General features: G+C 45.6%; 1 protein-coding gene across 1 annotated transcript; it reads left to right on the forward strand.

Moving 5' to 3' along the window:
- The first annotated feature begins 330 nt into the window (after window positions 1–330).
- LOC100410874 (nmrA-like family domain-containing protein 1) lies at window positions 331–18,781 on the forward strand. The gene is made up of 5 exons (XM_002757979.6): window positions 331–440; window positions 6,461–6,699; window positions 9,465–9,714; window positions 12,352–12,542; window positions 17,236–18,781. Exons 1-5 carry the CDS (start codon window positions 401–403, stop codon window positions 17,413–17,415), a joined length of 900 nt encoding a protein of 299 aa, XP_002758025.2. The 5' UTR covers window positions 331–400; the 3' UTR covers window positions 17,416–18,781.
- The last annotated feature ends 2,315 nt before the right edge of the window (window positions 18,782–21,096 follow it).

Raw genomic sequence — 21,096 nt, forward strand, 5'->3', positions numbered from 1 at the left:
AAATCCCATCTCTACTAAAAATACAAAAAAATTAGCCAGGCATGGTGGCACATGCCTATAATCCCAGCTACTTGAAAGGCCGAGACAGGAGAATGGTTTGATACTGCGGGGGCGGAGGTTGTAGTGAGCTGAGAACGTGACATTGCACTCCAGCCTGGGCAACAAGAGCAAAACTCCATCTCAGCAAAAAAAAAAAAAAAAAAGAAAAGAAAAAGAAAATTGCAGTGTCATAGTGAATGAGCAGGCTAGTGGTAACAGGAAAAAGGAGGGGCACTATAACTGATACGGTAATTAGAGTGGGTTTAAAACTCTCCCTTGAGAAGAAACATAGCATTTCAGCTGCTGTCACTCCTTCAAGGAAAGTTCCTCTACTCCACCAACCCTCTCTTTTCCCAGTAACATGGCCAGCAAGGAAGTCATTACAGTGTTTGGAGCAACAGGTAAAAACATCTTTAATTTTTAGGGACAAAAATTTTAAAGTATCTTATTGCTTTAGTTTTTGATGTGGTAAAGGGGCAGCATGATTTAACTTGATTTATAACTTGATCTCAGCAGGACAAGGACACTGACATCATCTCTCTTTCCCAATCATGGGGCACACTTGTTGGTATAAGTTTCATTTCCACATAAGCTATACTCCAAAGTCTTTTCTCCACTTCCTAATAAGCAAAAGGTACCAGTGTGAGAGGCCTGTGGGTTCTTCCAGGGGTTCTGCAAGGATGGAGTGCGTGGGGAGGTTGCACTCCTGTCTCCCTTACAGCTTGTTCCTCAACAGTCAGAGCCATCTTTTTGAAATGTAAATCAAATCAGGTGATTCTCTTTCAGTCTATTCTCATTTCAGCCTTTCAAGGATCCATTGGAAACTGTCAGATTGTGTCACACCTCTGCTCAAAACCCTCTGAAAACTCCCAGACCCCTGGCGCTCCGAGTAAAATGCACAGTCCTGCCAATGCCCTGCCACAGGGCCTTGGGAATGCCTCGTCAGACCTCTCTTCCTGCCCCTCTCCTCTCATTCCGCTTCCTTACCCTGGCTTTCTTACTGTTTCTCCAAAACACTCCCACCCCAGAGTCTTTGTATTGGCTGCCTCTTTAACCTAGAACGGTCTCTGTCAGTTCCTGATATGGTTTGGCTGTGTCCCCACCCAAATCTCATGCTGAATTGTAGTTCCCATAATCCTCACATGTTGTAGGAGTGACCAGGTGGAGATAGTTGAATGTTGGGGGCGGTTTTCCCCATCCTGTTCTCGTAATAGTGACATGGAAGAGTTCCCTGGCCCCCCCCCGCCACCGCCACATGATGTGCAACAGGGGTGTGGCTCCCTGTTCTGCCACTGCAAGCTCAAACCCTTTAAGGGAGGGGAAGCATGCAAACAGGCAGGTGCAGAACTGGGGCAAGTGCTTTTGGGCTCTGGTCCCATGGCAGCATCAAGGGTTGAGTGTCTGTAACTTCCAAAGCCCAAGTGTGCGTGCGTTACAGTGTGTTCTTTCAGCCTTGCCATCTGCACATGGCTTAAGGGTTAACTAGCTCAGTGAACCCTCTGCCTCTTTTCAGAAGAAGGGGGCTAGTGTGACATCCTTCTGTATCCTGAGCTCTCATCCAGCATCCCAGAAGAATTGGGTCACACATGAAGGATGCATGCAGGGGTTTTTGAGTGCTGAGTGGTGGCTCTCTGGGCTGGATGGGGAGCTAGACAGGGGATGGAGTAGTAATGTGATCTTCCCCTGGAGCCTGGCTGTCCTGTGGCCGATTCTCTGAACATCCCCAGCCAACTTCTGATGTTCCTTCTGTTCTCTCCTCTGCTATGCCACTCTGCTGTCTGATCATCTCCTCATCTCCTTGTCTGCTTCTGGAGTCTGGGATTCAGGGTTTATATGGGTGCAGGACAGGGGGCATGGCATGCCAAAGGCAGCTTTTTGGGTGCAAAAACAGGAATGCCTATTCTTACTTAGGGCAGTGGGTAGCCAGGCTCGAGGGTAGAGCCTTTGCCTGAAACCCTCTTCTACCCAGTATTTCTCTGTCTTGTGTTTGTATCATTAGTGAGTTAGTTCTCATGAGATCTGGTGGTTTTACAAGGGGCTTCCCCCTTCACTGGGCACTCATTCTCTCTGCTGCCGCCCAGAGGTGTCTCCCGCCATGATCGTAAGTTTCCTGAGACCTCCCTAGCCACGTGGAACCGAGTCAATTAAACTTCTTTTCTTTATAAATTACCCAGTGTTGGGTATTTCTTCACAGCAGCATGAGAACGGACTAATACAGTTCCCCACTACTTTCTCCCTCATGTCATTCAGGTCTCTGCCTAGATGTTACCTTCTCCATGAGGACTTTCCAGGCCTCTATATTTGAAATTACAACTCCGCTTCCACCCTGCCCATGTCTGGCTACTGGATTTTTTCTATTTCTGCTGGTCTTTCCAAACTAGAATATAAGCTCTATGAGAACAGTAATTTGTCTGGAGGAAGTCATGGGCTAAAGCAGGAAGCAGAGTAAAATAAATTCTCAAAAATCAACAGTCAAGTATGATATTAAATGGAAAAGAAGAGGCAATGGGTAGGGGGATGACTGTGATTAAGCATTAAGGTGATGGCCAAGATGCTGGCTTTTCCTGAAACAGAAAAGTGATCGAAGGGTTTCTTTTTTTGGTTTGTGTGTGTGTGTGTTTAGCGACACAGTCTCACTGTGCCGCCCAGGCTGGAGTGCAGTGACTCTCACGGGAGGCATCATAGTGCATAGCCTCAAACTCCCGAGCTCGAGTCATCTTTCCGCCTCAGCCTCCTACGTAGCGGGGACTGCAGGATGTCCACACCATGCCAGGCACTGAAGGGTTTTGAGCAGAGGAATGACATAACTTTGGTGTTAAAAGGATCATTTTAACTTATGCTTTGTGAAGGGACTATAGGGGGTATGGGCTGAAGCAGGGAGACCTGTTAGGGGCTGTTGTCATAAAATAGGGAAAATGATAGTAGCTTAGACCAGGGTGGTAGCAGTGAGGTTGTGAAGAGTGGTCAGATCCTGCAGTGGTTTTAAAAGTAGAGGCCAGGTCAGTGGCTCATGCCTGTGGTCCCAGCACTTTGGGAGGCCAAGGCAGGCAGATCACAAGGTCAGGAGTTCGAGACCAGCCTGGCCAACAGAGCGGAATCCCATCTCTACTAAAAATACAAAAATTACCTGGGCATGGCGGTGAGCACCTGTAATCCCAGCTACCTGGGAGGCTGAGGCGGGACAATAGCTTGAACCTGGGAGGTGGAGGTTGTGGTGAGCCGAGATCACATCACTGTACTCTAGACTGGGCAACAGAGTGAGACTCTGTCTCAATTAAAAAAAAAGAAGTATAGATGGCAGGGTTTGTTGATGGACCAGATATCAGGGGTAAGAAGGGAGGAGTTGAAAATGACTCTGAAATTGTATGGCTTAAGGAACTGAAAGAATAGTGAGATGCACTGAAATATGGGGAGGAAGAGAAGGTCAGGAGCTCCTTAAACTTGAGTTAGTCTCATTAAACTGAATTGCCAACTAAGCATCCAGAGCCTGGGCAGGCAGTGGAGAAGATTGTTAGGAGTGGCCACTTCGTTAATTCTGTCTTCTAAATCTCTCTCAGATTCTCTCCCTCTTAGAAGCTTTTTCCATACTTCATTTGCCTTCCCTCCATGTTCTACCCTTAAACAGAATCATCTTTCAAATCTGATTAATTTTTCAAACCTTGAAGCCAGCTGATACCACCTCGCATCACCTTCCTGTTCTCCTTCATTACTGCCAGCGATGTAAGCCCCTCTAGTTTTCAGTCTCCACCCTGTATTTCTCCATGCATCCCTTCCCTGACCCACATCTCAATCTCCCTTGCCTCCAAAACCATCTAATTGTACCCTTGTGTTCCAACATCCACACCTGGGCTCAATGCCCCCTCAACCTCTTTGAATAAATAATTGCACTTGACTTTTCTTTCTCAATCCTCCCTGTTCATCATCACCACATCTGATTAATCAACAAAATCCTGTTGATATCATCTTTTCAAGGAACACTGTGAAAGACTTTGAAATGGGAAAAAAAGATTGCTGGGTATCCTTGCCCAGGGCACCATCCTCGTTTTTTGTGAGCCTTTCCTTGTTTTAAAGATAGTTATAACTCTATACGTTGTGGCAAATAGATAATAATGCAACTGATTCTTGTCCATGGAAATGCAAATGAATTGTGTCTGGTGGAGCACAGTTGATGATTGCCCAGTGGATACTGACTGGTTGTGTCCATAATTGTACATTCATTTTAGCATTTTGGCATTTCTGATTGTGTGTGATTTGAATTTTTCTTATAACATTGTACTGGTTCCTTCATTAATTAACAAGTTAAACAAAAAAATTTTGACACATTCTTTTTTGTTTTTTAGATGGAGTCTCACTCTGTTGCCTAGCCTAGAGTGCAGTGGCATGATCTCAGCTCTCTGCAACCTCCTTCTCCCGGATTCAAGTGATCCTCCCACCTCAGCCTCCCTAGCTGGGATTATAGGCACACACCACCATGTCTGGCTAATTTTTGTATTTTTAGTAGAAACGGGGTTTTACCATGTTGGCCAGGTTGGTCTTGAATTCCTGATCTCAAGTAATCCTCCTGCCTTGGCCTCCCAAAGTGCTGAGATTGCAGGCGTGAGCCACTGCGCCCAGCAGACACATTCGTTTTATGTGTGTATAAATTATAATTTTACTCTTTAAAAATATATCCTTTAATGTTCTGAGTATTTTTGATTATACTTTAAGTTCTGGGGTACATGTGTAGAACGTGCAGGTTTGTTACATAGGTATACACATGTCATGGTAGTTTGCTGCATCCATCACTCTGTCATCTACATTAGGTATTTCTCCTAATGCTATCCCTTCCCTAGACCCCCGCCCCCTGACAGGTGTGTGATGTTTCCCTCCCTGTGTCCATGTGTTCTCATTGTTCAACTCCCACTTATGAATGAGAACATGTAGTGTTTGGTTTTCCGAGTATATCTTAAATTTTCATACTTCTCTCTACCCTAATAACCCCTTCTAGCTTATCATACTTCTAGCACAGGTCATTATCATCTTCACCTAGATTATTTTAAAGCTCACTAATTGTACCCTTGTCTGTGGTCTCTCTATCCTATTCCATGCTTTCCACTAACCAGAGTGCTTTTCCTAGTATGTGATTCTGAACATACCACTCAACTTCATAAAACCTCACGCTCCCAGAACAAGCGCAGCCCTCTGGGCCTATTTGGCTTCTCTAGCCTCATGTTTGACATTGGCCCACAGTTCACCACTCAGATTCATTTCAGTTCTCTGAATTCACTGCCCTCTCTCTCACCTCTGGAATAAAGCACTTGCAATCCACTTTGCATGCAACACACTCCGCAGGCCTCTCTTCTCCCAATTCTTGCCCGTTCTTCAGGGCTCACCTGTTACCACTTCCTTCAGGAAGCCTCCTCTAGTCTGGGTTAGATGCTCCACTTATGTTCTCCTCTGGAGCCTGCATTCCCTCAGCCCCCTCCCCCGCTCCCCTAAGAGCACATATCACACTGTACTATAATTGCTCTCTAATGATCTCCCCTGCTAGTCTGCAAGCTCTGTGCAGGCAGGTGCCATGTTCAGTTTGAATCCTGAAATCCTTACTTAACCATTATATGATCTGGAGTAAGTCCTTGAACTCTTTAGGCCATAATCCAATACGTAAATGATGTCTTTCATAAAGTATATCTTATATCCAGCATGTTCAAGCCCGTATTGTTTACCACCACGTCCCCAGGGCATGGCACAGCATGTAAAAGTCATTCAAGAACATGGTCCCAGGGCAATAATAGAAACTGCCCTGTAAGAATCCTTCTCAAGGACCATGACCCACCCCACCTATTCCAGCACCCTGCAACCCCCTGCCAAAAGCACAAATTATACTCAATAGAAGGTACTTCAGTGTGTTTAGGTTTAATACGGTAAAATGTTCAACCCACCTGCATTTTGCGAAATACATACATACATATATATATATATATATATATATATATATATATATATATACAGAGAGAGAGAGAGAGAGAGAGAGAGAGAGAGAGAGAGAGAGAGAGAGAGAGAGAGAGACCAGGAACTTCTTTTGTCAAACTGTCTAAATAAGCCGAATATCAGATCTATAACCAGGTAAAAGTAGAATAATTGCTCTTGTTGAATCTGGAGGACTGTGGGCATCCCTGATTTTGACACCCTGCTCACTTGCTCTTCTTGTTGCCTCAAGCCTCTCCCACTTGTCTCTTCCCATACCCTCTGCAAAAATGCCTCTGAAGAGGCCGTGAAGAACTTAGTTTGAAAGCCATGCGGATATGTGAAGTGCCATTTAGCACCCGCTGAAGGAGGCACTGCAGCAGCTCTACTCTGCATCGTGGGATTTCTGATCAGCTTCTTTCAGTGAACATTCTTCCTCACCCTTCCCGTGTTTCTTCTTCCCTTGACCCCGCAGGAGCTCAAGGTGGCTCTGTGGCCAGGGCAATTTTGGAGAGCAAAAAATTTGCCGTGAGAGCAGTGACCAGGGATGTGACTAAGTCAGATGCCCTGGCGCTCCGCGACCTTGGAGCTGAGGTGGTGAAAGGTGACCTGGATGATAAAGCATCCGTGGATGATGCCTTAAAAGGTGCCTATGGGGCCTTCTTGGTGACCAACTTCTGGGAAACTTTGAACAAAGAGAAGGAAGCGCAACAGGTAGAAACCAATTTGTTTCTTTTCTCCCTTTGAGCCCTTTCCTCTTATCCTCCCCAGCTGCTTCTTTCCTTCCTAGAAGGGGACAGGCCTTCAATCAGGGCAAATATATGTCCTACATTCTTTTGGCATTTATGAAAAACATGTACTTTAAGTACTTGTTAAAGGTATCTTTTTAAGACCTTGAATATTCTAGAGTGATCGTTTAACGAAGCTAGTCATTAGGTCTTCCACTTCTCACCATTTGTCTGTAGATGGCATGGGGGGTGGTAGCAAGTGTACCCCAAAATTTGAGGTTCGTCTGAGAGTGAAAGGAGAGAATAAAGATGTAATGAGTACATCACACTTCAGATAGGTAATTTGGGAATGGGTATTCAGAAAAAGAAATAAACAAGCCAATAAACCCACAATAAATTAAATGCAGGGAAAAGGAAAGTTTGTAGAAAAAGTAAATGTAACCATAGCACATGACTCAGCTTCAGCTGTGTGTGGGCACTGAATATTGATCTGGCCAAAAACAATGACTGGGCGAATATAAAAGGGAATTGTGTGTATGTGTGGTGGTGGTGGACAACGTGAGCGAGTAAGAGAGCTGAGAGCGCAAGCGAACGAGAGAGAGATCATTAAATCCTCATCTTTCATAGTAGGAATTTAGCAGATGACATTTCAGACTGAAAAAATTGAGAATCAGTTGTATAAACATGTTTACAAAAATAAATAGCTAAATGAAATTAAAGTGTTCCTTCTGGAGAATGGTGATCAGCACAGAGGCACAGGCAACTCATTTTATTTTATTTTAGAGACAGGGTCTCATTATGTTGCCCATGCTGGTCCTCAACTCCTGGGCTCAAGTGATCCTCCTACGTCAGCCTCTTGGGGATTCTTTTTTTTTTTTTGAAACGCAGTTTCACTCTTGTTGCCCTGGCTGGAGCGGTGCAATGGCGCGATCAAGGTTCACTGCAACCTCCACCTCCTGGATTCAAGCGATTCTCTAGCCTCAGCCTCCCAAGTAGCTGGGATTACAGGCCTATGACACCATGCCTGGCTAATTTTGTGTTTTTAGTAGAGATGGGGTTTCTCCATGTTAGTCAGGCTGGTCTCAAACTCCCAATCTTAGGTGATCTGCCTACCTCGGCTTCCCAAAATGCTGGGATTACAGGCATGAGCCACTGCACCCAGCGGGAATCTCTTTTTCATTGTAAGATTCATTCCCTCCCAATCCATGACAGTACTGTTTGAAAATTTAAACTATGCATATGTATAAATTTGGGAAAAAATGAAGATTTGATTTTAAAAATGTAATGGATGGTTTTAGCCACTTAAGAAATGGCACAAAGCCCGTAATCCCAGCACTTTGGGAGGCTGAGGTGGGTGGATTACAAGGTCAAGAGATCGAGACCGTCCTGGTCAACATAGTGAAACCCCATCTCTACTAAAAATACAAAAAATTAGCTGGGCATGGTGGCATGTGCCTGTAATCCCAGCTACTCAGGAGGCTGAGGCAGGAGAATTGCCTGAAACCAGGAGGCGGAGGTTGCAGTGAGCCGAGATCGCGCCATTGCACTCCAGCCTGGGTAACAAGAGCGAAACTCCATCTCAAAAAAGAAAGAAAAGAAATAGCACAATTCAAAAAATTGAAAGCAGGATCAAACTGTTGCAGGACTGTCTCTTGAATCAATTATACCACTCATAGCCCATGTTTTCGTGATAGACTCTGAAAGGGTCTATTTTAGGAGCTCTGAATTCCAATTCTGATATTCACTTACTAGGAAACAGGAGTGCAAGGCACCTCTCTGCTGCTAACCCAGGTTAATTATGTCTTCTCTGCCTGCTGCACAAGGTTTTTTTTTAAGAAAAAGTAAGAAAGAAACAGCAAAAATAAAGGAAAAAAGAAGAGACAGACGAAAGTGCTTTGGAAAATTTGGATCTGAAAACAGACACAAAAAGAGAATATATATACTTGTATGTGTGTGTGTGTGTGTGTGTGTGTGTGCGCGCGCGCGCACGCCTCCATTATGCCCTCTATATCCAAATGGTGTGTAGATATAGTCCATTACTAGACACAGTTATAGAAAATAGATAAATGCGCTCACAGTTGACCACAAAGACACTGAGATACCATAGGAAAAGGCCATGTCTTCCTGGCCAGTTCCCATCAGGTTGCTTCTTAGCTTCAGGAGGTACCTGGGGTTCCTTTCTCCTCTGCCCCCTCCCTAATTCTGCTACTCCCCCACTTCAGGTGTCCCACTTACAGCCCCCGTGGGAGCAGGCTGAGGGCTTGGGGGTTTTGGAGTGGATCCTCTACTCACCAGTGCTGGTGTGGTGGCTTCTCATAAGATAAACTGAACATATTTTGAGACTGGGAGAGCGTCCTCTCCACAGGGATAAGGGTAATAAGAAAATGGGAGGGTGGTCCCAGCGCCCTGGCTCACACTTGTAATCCCAGCACTTTTGGAGTCCCAGGCGGGCAGATTACTTGAGATCAGAAGTTCAAGACCAGCCTAGCCAACATGGTGAAACCCTATCTCTACTAAAAAATACAAAAAAACCTAGCAGGCACACACTTGTAACCCCAGCTACTCCGGAGGCTGAGGCAGGGGAATCATTTGAATCCGGGAGGCGGAAGTTGCAGTGAGCAGAGATTGCTAGACTCTGTCTAAAATAAAAAAGGGGGGCAGTGGGGTGGGTGGAGGAGATCCTGCTCTTAATATTTGTCTATGTGCAAATACAAATACAGTGGTCTATGAGGATTTACTTTTGACTCTCAGGGTAAGCTGGTGGCAGACACCGCCAAACGCCTAGGTCTGAAGCACGTGGTGTACAGCGGCCTGGAGAACGTCAAGCGGCTGACTGGTGGCAAGCTGGAGGTGCCACACTTCGATGGCAAGGGCGAGGCGGAGGAGTACTTCTGGTCTCTTGGCATCCCCATGACCAGTGTCCGCGTGGCGGCCTACTTTGAAAACTTTCTCACGGCGTGGAAGCCTGAGAAAGCCTCTGATGGAGATTACTACATCCTGGGTAAAACGAAGTGAAAGCTCACCAGACGTTGGTTGCCCTCCTCTCCACTCACCGCCCACCCTCTTTCCCTTCTTGCCCCTTTGGGGTGGACACCCATCATTTGAGTGCCTTCTGTGTGTTTAGCGCCGTGTGAAGTGCTAAGAGGGATGACACTCGGGGCGATTACACTAAGCTGCTCTTCCAGGGCAGAGAACTAGATCTGGGATCAGAAACACAAAGGGTTGCATTTCCAATCTTACTATACTGACGCTCCTTAATGTAAGTACTGGAGTTAGCTACGTGACCTCCAGCCTTCGTTTCCTCAGGTTACTTTTTATTTTTATTATTTGAGATGGAGTCTCGCTCTGTCACACAGGCTGGAGTGCAGTGGTGCCATCTTGGCTCACAGCAACCTCCGCAGCCTGGGTTCAAATGATTCTCATGCCTAGCCTTTCGAGTGGCTACGATTGCATGTGCCCAACACCATGCCTCGCTAATTTTTGCCTTTTTTAGTCGATATGGGGTTTCACCCTGTTGGCCAGGCTAGTCTCAAACTCCTGAACTCAAGGAAACTAGCCACCTCGGCCTCCCAAAATGCTGGGATTACAGGTGTGAGCCACCACGCCTGGCAGTTTCCTCATGTTTGATGGGAAAATCGGACAAGATGGCTTTTTCTTTTTTTGAGTCTTGGTTTCTGTTGCCAGAAGGGAGTGCAGTTGGAGTGTGGTGCATGAGATGTGAACGAGATGATTGGGTGGATCTCTTTGAGCACTTTCTGACAAGGCAGGTAGTGAGCTTTGTGAGTATTTAGGAGAGGAACATTTCAAGAAGAGGAAATAGCCGGCGTGGCTGAAATAGAATGAGGGAGGGGAGGGAAGTGGGAGGTGAGGTCAGAACTAACTGAGGGTCTCGTTGTATAAGCTTTGTAAACCACTGGCTTTTCCTCTGAGAGTCACAGAGAGCTGGCAGAAGGTTCTGATCAGACAGGACTGGGAGTGGTGGCTCATGCCTATACTCCAGGCACTTTGGGAGGCCATGGCAGGCGAATCACTTGAGGTCAGGAGTTTGAGACCAGCCTGGCCAACATGATGAAACCCCGTCTCTACTAAAGGCACAAGAATTAGCTGGACATGGTGGCGGACGCCTGTAGTCCCAGCTACTCAGGAGGCTGAGGCAGGAGAATCACTTGAACCCGGGAGGTGGAGGTTGCAGTGAGCCGGGATCGCACTACTGCACTCCAGCCTGGGCGACACAGTGAGACTCTGTCTCAAAAAAGCAAAAAAAAAAAAAAAAAAAAAAAAAAAAGAAGCTTCTGAGCAGACGTAACATTAGCCTGAGCTGGCTTTTTTACAGGATAATTCTGATTTTTATGTTGAAAAGAGACCATGAAAGGGCAAGAGTGGAAACAAGGAAACAAATTTTGCAATAATCCAAGTTACAGATGATGGGGGCTTAGAGCAGGGTGGTAGCATTGAAGATGATAGTAAGCGGCCAGATTTTGTACATATCATGCATATGTGTTTCAAAAGAAAAAAACAGGACGTGGGATGTGAGAGAAGCATCAAGGCTGACTGCAAGATTTGTGACCTGAGAAACCAGAATGAGAGGGTCGCCATTAGCTGAAGTAGGAGACTGTATGGAAGCAGGTTGAGGGTGTAGTTCAGTTCAGGGCCTGTTGAGTTAAATATGTCTACTGAACAGTCGGTAAGAATTTGAGTAAGTAGTGGGACACGTGAGTCTAGAATTCAGCAGAAGTTTTGCCTGGAGATACATTTAATTATACTCTACACATAGAAAATATTTAGTAAGGCCGGGCGCGGTGGCTCAAGCCTGTAATCCCAGCACTTTGGGAGGCCGAGGCGGGTGGATCACGAGGTCAAGAGATCGAGACCATCCTGGTCAACATGGTGAAACCCCGTCTCTACTAAAAATTACAAAAAATTAGCTGGGCATGGTGGCGCGTGCCTGTAATCCCAGCTACTCAGGAGGCTGAGGCAGGAGAATTGCCTGAACCCAGGGGGCGGAGGTTGCGGTGAGCCGAGATTGCGCCATTGCACTCCAGCCTGGGTAACAAGAGCGAAACTCCGTCTCAAAAAAAAAAAAAAAGAAAAAAAAGAAAAATATTTAGTAAATACATGGTTCTTCTTTTAAATCAGTATCAAGGTGCTAAAGTAATTTCCCCCTCTTGTTTTTTTTTTTTTTTTTTGAGATGAAGTCTTTCTCTGTTGCCCAGGCTGGAGTGCAGTAGCACAATCTTGGCTCACTGCAACTTCCGCCTCTGGGTTCAAGCGATTCTCCTGCCTCAGCCACTGGAGTAGCTGGGATTACAGGTGTACACCATCACACCCAGCTACTTTTTGTATTTTTAGTAGAGATGGGGTTTCTCCATGTTGGCTGGGGTGGTCTTGAACTCATGACCTCAGGTGATTCACCTGCCTCAGCCTCCCAAAGTGCTGGGATTACAAGTGTGAGCCACTGCACCTGGGCTGTAATTTCTCAAATGAAACCTTGTATCTGTATATGGATTGTGGCCACTGGGTTTTACATTGCCTTCCTATACCTTTCATTTAAGTGGTTGATTAATTTGGGTTGGTGGGACCTACCAAGGATGTGATATAATTAACTATTTATCTTTTTCTATTTTTTTTTTTTAACTAGCACTACCAATGGGGGATGTACCGATGGATGGTATCTCTGTTGCTGATGTCGGCGCAGCTGTCTCTAGCATTTTTAATTCTCCAGAGGAATTTTTAGGCAAGGCTGTGGGCCTCAGTGCAGAAAAACTAACCATACAGCAATATGCTGATGTTCTGTCCAAGGTTTTGGGGAAAGAAGTCCGAGACGCAAAGGTGAGTTCTTAGGGGACATCCATGTGATCACAAGAGGCCACCTTGGTTAACATTCCACTGACTTGTACATTCTGGTAGACTTTCTGTGGATTTAGGCAGGATTGAACTTAGACTTTCAGAAGAAACCGAGAAGGACTCTGGTTCCATAAATCTATCTTCGTCGATGGGTGCAATGGAATCTCTCCCATACGGCTTTATTTCTTTGACTTAGGGTTATTTGGCTTATAAAAGTGAAATTACTTTTGAGTGGAAAGAATTTAGAAAGTGAAGACTGAAATGCAGCCTTTCACATATACCGTCCCAGCTCCTCTCATAGGCCCTTACTGCTGACCACTTCAGTCGGCCAGAGCCAGCTGCTGTGGAGCAGGGCACCGAGCTTCACTGAGCCTCAGCCTCCTCAGTTGCAAAGCGGGGAATGGTAGTATCTGCTTCAGGTGTTCTTGTGAAAATTACACATAATATATTTAAAGAGCTTATCATAGTGACTGGCACAGAGCAGATGTATCAAGTATCTATTATGAACCCAGTGCCACTTTAAGGGCTTTGCAGCAAGGTTGGAGTGAAAACTTTGATGCCCATAAAGTCACTATGATTGTTACATCTTGTAATCATTACAAGATGTGACACTATAGGTGCTTAATTATGGTGTTCAGACTATCTGTGCTCTAGATGATCAGAAAACGGTGGAAAAAGGTTTCATGGAAGACATGGGCTTGAGCTGGTCCTTGAGGAAACATGACTGTGTATAGGTACGGGGGCACCAAGAAGGCTGGCCTGGCTAATTCTGAATAAACACGACAAACCAGAGGCAGTATGGGAAGTAGGCAAATTCTAGCTCTGCCCTATCCTTGGTAATTTACTTAACCCCTCCCAGCCTCGGTTTCTTCATGTGTTCCAAAAAAGTTGTAATACCCCCTTTGAGGGATCATTGCAAGGATGAAATGAGATCTGTACAGCAGGTGCTTGGCACCGGGTCTGGGGCTTTGTAATCCCTCCACAACCGATCATGCTATAAATCATGCAGGAATGGCCTTGTGTGGGTGGCTGCCTTCTTGGGCTTGGGGGTAAGTTATTTTCTCCAAGAAATTGTGGCTGGCAGACACAGGAGAAACGTTTACAGAAGAGGGAGAACTGGTGATTTTGAGCACGACTCAAGCAGGTACTGGTAAGTGGAAAGGAAAAGGAAACAGGCTGTTTTCAGGGTACGATGACAGAGTTGACGAGTTGCACCAGAGACCTTATGGCCTTCAGAGCCTACAATATTTACATCTAGCTCTTAAAAACATATGTTCTAGAATGTTTCCTAGAGTTGGGGATAGAAGGTTGGTTCTTGTTTGGATGAGCAGCTCTTGGTCCAATGATTCTAGAGGGTCCTAGATTTCCAATTCAACCTCAGATACTGAAGTTGTGAGGAAGCAAGGTATCCTTTTTGCTTCCTGAAAACCACTGTAGGAGTCAATCCAGCCACGAAACCACATCTGGTTATCTCACTGAAGCCACACACACATTTCTCGGAGAGATTAAGTTATTCCTAAACCCAAGAAGGTAACCACCCACTCAAAGATGGACTCACAAGAGGATCTGCAAGGTCCCTGGTACCCGGGTGCATATTTACTTCTCAGTGAGCCCTCCCCCAGGCCATTTGCATTTGGGTCATACATTCATTTTGTCCTGTGGGTTTGAACTCTGTAAGGAAGGAGAGAAAGAGAGACTGTGGGCATAGGGGATGAGTGTGTGTATTGATTCTCGGAGGATGCGGTAGACATTGTTCTGAATTGCTCAGAGCCTTCCAAGCATCTATTAGTCACATACTTGGTCCCTGACTCTTCTGGGTACACAAATTGTTTTATAATGCAGCTGAAGCTTCTCTGGCCACCAAAAGCTCTAGGGCATCAGAGGCTGGAACGTCTGTAAAAGGGTCTGACAATTCTGGGAAAGGGTGCATCTGGCCACAAGGTGGCACTCCAGCCCACACGGTCTGACTTCCTCCCACTGTCTAACCCCCAAAGGAAGATGGTTTTCTCAGAAAGTGAGACACAGCAGAACAGATCTCTTTCCTTCAAAAAGCTGCAGAAAAGATTCCCTTATTCTACTAAAGCACATTTGGTATCAAAGTTAGGGATGAAAGAGTGACTCGAGGGGACACTCATGGAAGAATCGTCTATGCTTCTCACATGGACTTCTAGTTCCAAACTCACTTCAAGTTTTCACTGTTTTTCTGATTTCAAAAATAGCGAATGCTTATAGAAGAAAACAGAAAATTGTCAAAAAGAAGATACAAATCACACACAGTTCAGTCTCACAGAGATAGCTACTGTTAAGATTTGACAGGTTTGCTTGTCTTTTTCCAGTACATATAAGCATGTATATGTATCATTCAACGTAGTAATTCTATCATACAATTATATAACTCGGTAATTGTATTATATATATACACATATACGTTAATACAATTACTAAATTGGATTATATATACATATGCGTATATTTAATACAATTAAAGTAACACTAAATGTACCATTTTGTTTCTGGCCTTTTCAGTTAATGTTGTGAGCGTTTTTCTGTTTTGTTAAACTTCTTTAAAAACATTACACCACATTATGTTCTGACGGTAGATGTACCACAATTAATTTTATCATTTCTCAATTGTTGGCCTTATTGGTTGTTTTTAATTTTCTCATTGTTAGGAATGATGTGTGACAACCATTGTTTTACCTGAGTTGTTTGTGTCTGTCACTTTTTTTTTTTTTTTATAAAGAGGTTTCACCATGATGGCCAGGCTGGTCTTGAACTCCTGACCTCAGGTGATCCACCCAGCTCGGCCTTCCGAAGTGCTAGGATTATAAGTGTGAGCCACTGTGCCCAGCCTGTCACGTTTTTTTAAAGGCCACGTAGAATTGCAATGTCAGAGTTTATCTCTGAGGGCTAAAGACAGATTATACTAGATCTGATAGAAATGAGTTTTGCTAATTCAACAAGGGGAATTATAGATCCAGTTAGTGTTAGAACGGGTTCAAGGAGGCCGGGCGCGGTGGCTCACGCCTGTAATCCCAGCACTTTGGGGGGCCAAGGCGGGTGGATCACGAGGTCCAGAGATTGAGATCATCCCGGTTAACATGGTGAAACCCCATCTCTACTAAAAATACAAAAAAAAAAAAAAAAAAAATTAGCTGGGCATGGTGGTGTGTGCCTGTAATCCCAGCTACTCAGGCGGCTAAGGCAGAATTGCCTGAACCCAGGAGGCGGAGGTTGCGGTGAGCTGAGATTGCGCCATTGCACTCCAGCCTGGGTAACAAGAGCGAAACTCCGTCTCAAAAAGAAAGGGTTCAAGGAGTGGATTTTATGGAAGGTGACAGAAGGCAGCTCAGTTAGTGTGGGATGGGTTCCATTTCTGCTTGGGCCTGGCCTTGGCAAAGGCTGGGGCAATAATTGAAGGTAAAATACAGACCTCTAACCCAGAAGGGCAGCGAGGATGGATGGGCCGTCAGCCAGGTGAGGAGAGCCTGGTGCCAGAGAAGGCGGATCTTTTCTTTTTCTTTTTGAGACAGTCTCCCTCTGTCACCCAGGCTGGAGTGCAATGGCATGATCTCTGCTCACTGCAACCTCCGCCTCCCGGGTTCAAGTGATTCTCCTGCCTCAGCCTCCCAAGTAGCTGGGATTACAGGCGTGTGCCACCACGCCCAGCTAATTTGCTTGTATTTTTTTTTTTTTTTAGTATAGATGGGGTTTCACTATGTTGGCCATGCTGGTCTCAATCTGACCTCGTAATCTGCCCTTTTTGGCCTCTCAATGTGTTGGGATTACAGGCGTGAGCCACTGCGCTGGCCAAGAGGGGGGATCTTGACGCTGCCTGGAGGGCCAGGTGGGTGGACGGTTTCAGAGAGCTGGTGAGGGAATACCAAGAGGATGTATAGACAAAAACACAGAGGAGGTGTACACACGAAGCCTGGATCTGTAGTACCTTATCCAAAAGGCTTGAGGCCAGAAACAATTCAGCTTTCAGAATCTTTCAGCTTTTAGATAGGTTATTGTCTACGTATATTATATAACATCACAAGCAGGGGCTGGAGCAGGAACCTTAATCAAACACACCTGTATCTCTGCAGGAAAATATTTGAATGTTTCCACTAAATGGTATAATCAAAGAGCATAAATAGCTTCACATAGTTAGGTCAGGTTTGCCACCAAATTAGTTCAAAAAGATCAGTTTGCTGCCAAATGGCTTATGGGGAAAAAAAAGCTTTAGAGTCTCTTGGATTTTGGAGTTAGGCTAGAGAATTGTGGACTTGGTTGGGCACGGTGGCTCACACCTGTAACCCCAGCACCTTGGGAGGCAGAGGCGGGTGGATCACCTGAGGTCAGGAGCTTGAGACCAGCCTGGCCAACATGGTGACACCCCATCTCTACTAAAAATACAAAAATTAGCCAGGCGTGGTGGCGGGTGCCTGTAATCCCAGCTACTTGGGAGGTTGAGGCAGAGAAAATTGCTTGAACCTGGGAGGCAGAGGTTGCAGTGAGCTGAGATCATGCCATTCCACTCCAGCCTGAGTGAAAGAGTGAGACTCCATCACAAAAAAAAAAAAAAAAAAAAAAGAATTATGGACCTATATCACCATTAAGGTGAATAATGTCATTTCAAACTATTTTAAGTATGGACAATAACATTTTCTGTCTTTTTATTTGTTCTTAAAAGATTACCCCGGAAGCTTACGAGAAGCTGGAATACCTTGCAGGAAAAGAAGTAGCCAATATGTGTCTTTTCTATCAGATGAAGCCCGACCAAGATGTCAAGCTCACCCACCGACTAAATCCCAAAGTCAAAAGCTTCAGCCAGTTTATGTCAGAGAACCAGGGAGCTTTCAAAGACCTGTAGAAAAGCAGCTGTTCAGATAGGCCTCTGAACCAAGCACACAGCCTCTTTCCTCTCTGACCCTTTTCCTCTTTACAGCACATTCGCAGCGACAGAACACTGGCATGCAACTGTTTGTAACACCAAAGGATTTCCTGCAGTCCTCTCTTCAGTAGGAAGCACAGCACTGGTGATGGGACACAGTAGTTTGATTCACGTTTAACTTGCTAGTTAGTGACAAGGGTGGTACACCTGTTTGGTAAAATGAGAAGCCTCAAGTTTAAATAACCTTCTGTAGCTCTCTGTCTCCTGGAGAGCCAAGTCCCCTCAAAGGACTCTGGCCTGGGGACTTCGTGCTTCTATCTCCCAGGTGAGTGATTTCAACCCCCAGCGCTGAAATTCCCCTGGGCAACTCCAGTTTTCTCAACTGCATCGCAAAATTCCCAGTGAACTTTTAAGTCATTTTAATTTTAAAAAACGAACATCTTTGTAGAGAATTTTCTGGGGAACGCGGTGTTCAATGAACAAGCACCAGCACTGGAAATGCTAGAATTTGGTTTGGCTTCAAGATTGGAAGTTTCTTCTCTGAGTCATTCATGAAGTCGCCTGTTGAGCCATCATTCAAATATTCATCTATTAATCCCTCTACCCTTCACTTATCCATTCCACAAACGTTTCTTGAGCACCAGCACTGGTGGCATGTTTGTGGACTTCGCTTCATTCCTATGTGTTTTCTTTTTTCTTTTTTTGAAACGGAGTTTCACTCTTGTTGCCCAGGCTGGAGTGCAATGGCAGGATCTCGGCTCAGTGTAACCCGGGTTCAAGCTATTCTCCTGCCTCAGCCTCCCGAGTAGCTGGGATTATAGGCATGTGCCACCATTCCCAGCTAATTTTGTATTTTTAGTAGAGACATGGTTTCTCCATGTTGGCCAGGCTGGTCTTGAACTCCCAACCTCAGTTGATCCTCCCGCCTCGGCCTCCCAAAGTGTTGGGATTACAGGTGTGAACCACTGCGTATGGCTCCTGTGCGTTTTCTTATCACAGTGGTCCACTCTCCAAAGGCTCCTTCCAGTGTGTGGCTGGGGTTGAGTCATGCCAGGCCCAGTGAGGCCATCTCCCCATGTAGCTCTGGCTAAAATCCAGAGAATCTGCTGGGAGAATGGGTGGGGCAGGAAGCTGGAGGCAGGGCCTGTGAAGGGTAGGAATGTGGAAAGAGAAGGAGGCAGAAGGACCCCATAGGACATTTCTATATCTCTGGCTTAGCATTTTCTATATCATATTGTAATCATATTACTTGCTAGTTTTCTTTCTTACTGTGAGTGACTTACACTCATCTTTATCCCAGTGCCTGCTACCTAATAAGTAATCAATAAGTGTTGATTGATTAAATGAGTAAATCGTTAATTGACTCTATCATTACAAGAAAAGAGTGGCCAGGCACAGTGGCTCACACCTGTAATCCCAGGACTTTGGGGAAGGCTGAAGCGGGTGGATTGCTTGAGCCCAGGATTTTAAGACTAGCCTGGGCAACATGGTGACACCCTGTCTCTGGAAAAAAAAAAAAATAGCCAGGCCACAGTCCTGTGGTCCCAGCTACTTGGGAGGCTGAGGTTGGGAATCACCTGAGCCTGGGAAGTTGAGGCTGCAGTGAGCTGTGATTATAGGACTGCATTCCAGCCTGGGTGACAGAGTAAGAACCGGTCTCTAAATAAGTAAATAAACAGGTGCATTGGTCTTGTGTATTGGGGGGTGTGTTAAGAACTAGTAACTGATAGTAACTGATACTTTTTTTTTTTTTTTTGAGACGGAGTCTGGCTCTGTTGCCAGGCTGGAGTGCAGTGGCGTGATTTCGGCTCACTGCAACCTCTGCCTCCCGGGTTCAAGAGATTCTCCTGCCTCAGCCTCCCAAGTAGCTGGGATTACAGGCATGCATCACCATGCCCGGCTAGTAACTGATACTTTTTAAGGGTGAGAGATTGTCCACTTCTGAGAAGGGAGGATCCCCCACTATCCCACATGTGATGACAGAGGCACCTGAGCAAGGACAGAGATGATGGTGTCTGAGAGCCGTTGACCTGGAATCTCACTCAGGAGAGGAGCCTTGGTGATGGCAAAAGCCAGCCTTTTTTTTTTTTTTTTTTTTTTTGTCTTTTAGAGCTCCAAGGGATAAGTGTTGAATAAATGATGTTGAAATTGTTGCAGATGAATTTTGATTCTGGGGGGAAATACAACTGAAGTGCATTTGAGGACCACTCTCCTTTTCAAAGTACCAAGCCCCCAGCAATAAAGTCAGTGCAACTTGAGTGCTCAGCCCTGGGAAATGGGCCTGGATAAATTTCTAAAAAGGGAAAAGAAAAAGAAAAATAAAACCCTAAACTAAAAATAGGTGACTTATTACTCATCTGGGTGGGCCAGACAGGAAGAATGACTGCTGTTCCCTAAATAAACCACAGGGTCCCCCATGTGGAGAGTGACTACAGGCCCAAGGACCCCCTGGACTTTTTGTGTGTTTGCTGGGATGGCAGGCTGGTTCTTTAAGACCGGGATGGCTGGGCTTGGTGGCTCACGCCTGCAGTCACGGCACTTTGGGAGGCCTAGGTGGGAGGATTGCTTGACTCCAGAAATTTGAGACTGGCCTGGACAACATAGCCAGACCCTGTCTCTACAAAAAAGTAACAAAATTAGCCAGGCATAGTAGTGTGTGCCTGTAGTCCCAGCTACTCGGGAGGTTGAGGCAGGAGGATCGCTTGAGCCCAGAAGTTTGAGGCTTCAGTGACCTGTGATCACACCACTGCACTCCGGACAGACCTTCCTTGTCTCTTTTTTGTTTTGTTTTGTTTTTTTGAGACAGGGTCTCACCCTGTCACCCAGGCTGAAGTGCAGTGGTGTGATCACAGCTCACTGCCACCTCAAAGTTCTGGGCTCAAGTGATCCTCCTGCCTCAACTTCCTGAGTAGCTGGGACTACAGGCTCACAGTACCATGCCTAGCTAATTTATTTATTTATTTATTTTATTTTTGTAGAGACAGTGTTCACCTATGTTACCCAAACTAGTCTCAAACTTCTGGCCTCAAGCAATCTGCCTGCCTCAGCCTTGCAGTTTTGGGATTACAGATGTAAGCCACCATGCCTGGTCTTCCCTGCCTCTTAAAAACAAAGAAAGAAAAGAAAAAAGACTCAGACAGACCAGGGCTGCATAGCCATGGACCAGCCCCGACAATTGTTTCTGGAGAGCATGAGAAGTCCTTCCAGGATTTAGAACCAAACTTGACAGTGGCTGCTCTGAAATGAGACTGTGCCCTTGAGGGACGTCAATCTCACATACCAAAGAAGGGAAAACAACTTCAAATTAGTCTGAGACATTTCAATATTTGTTGACAGTGGACAAAAGATTCCACCACTATCCTCTCCCACTCCTGCCCAACAGTCTTCCGGCCAAGGGAGGGAACGGATTTCCTTTGAGTTCCGGGTAGAGACATGGGGACTCAAGAGAGGCACAGAGGGTGGAAATGGGGCTGTGCGTCTCAGTGAACAAGAGCGCCCTCTGCTGTCCAGGAGTAGATTAGGGTTGGGGGTGTGGGTGATGGAATGGAAAGGATGGAGATCTCGTTCTGTGATTCTGGAAATCAGATAATCCTGGATTTGATTGCCTCTGACACTGACAAGGTGTGTGAACCTGGTCGAGTTACTTGATTTCTGGGCCTG

Source organism: Callithrix jacchus, chromosome 15 (assembly GCF_049354715.1).
Source record: "Callithrix jacchus isolate 240 chromosome 15, calJac240_pri, whole genome shotgun sequence".
NCBI lineage: Eukaryota > Metazoa > Chordata > Mammalia > Primates > Cebidae > Callithrix > Callithrix jacchus.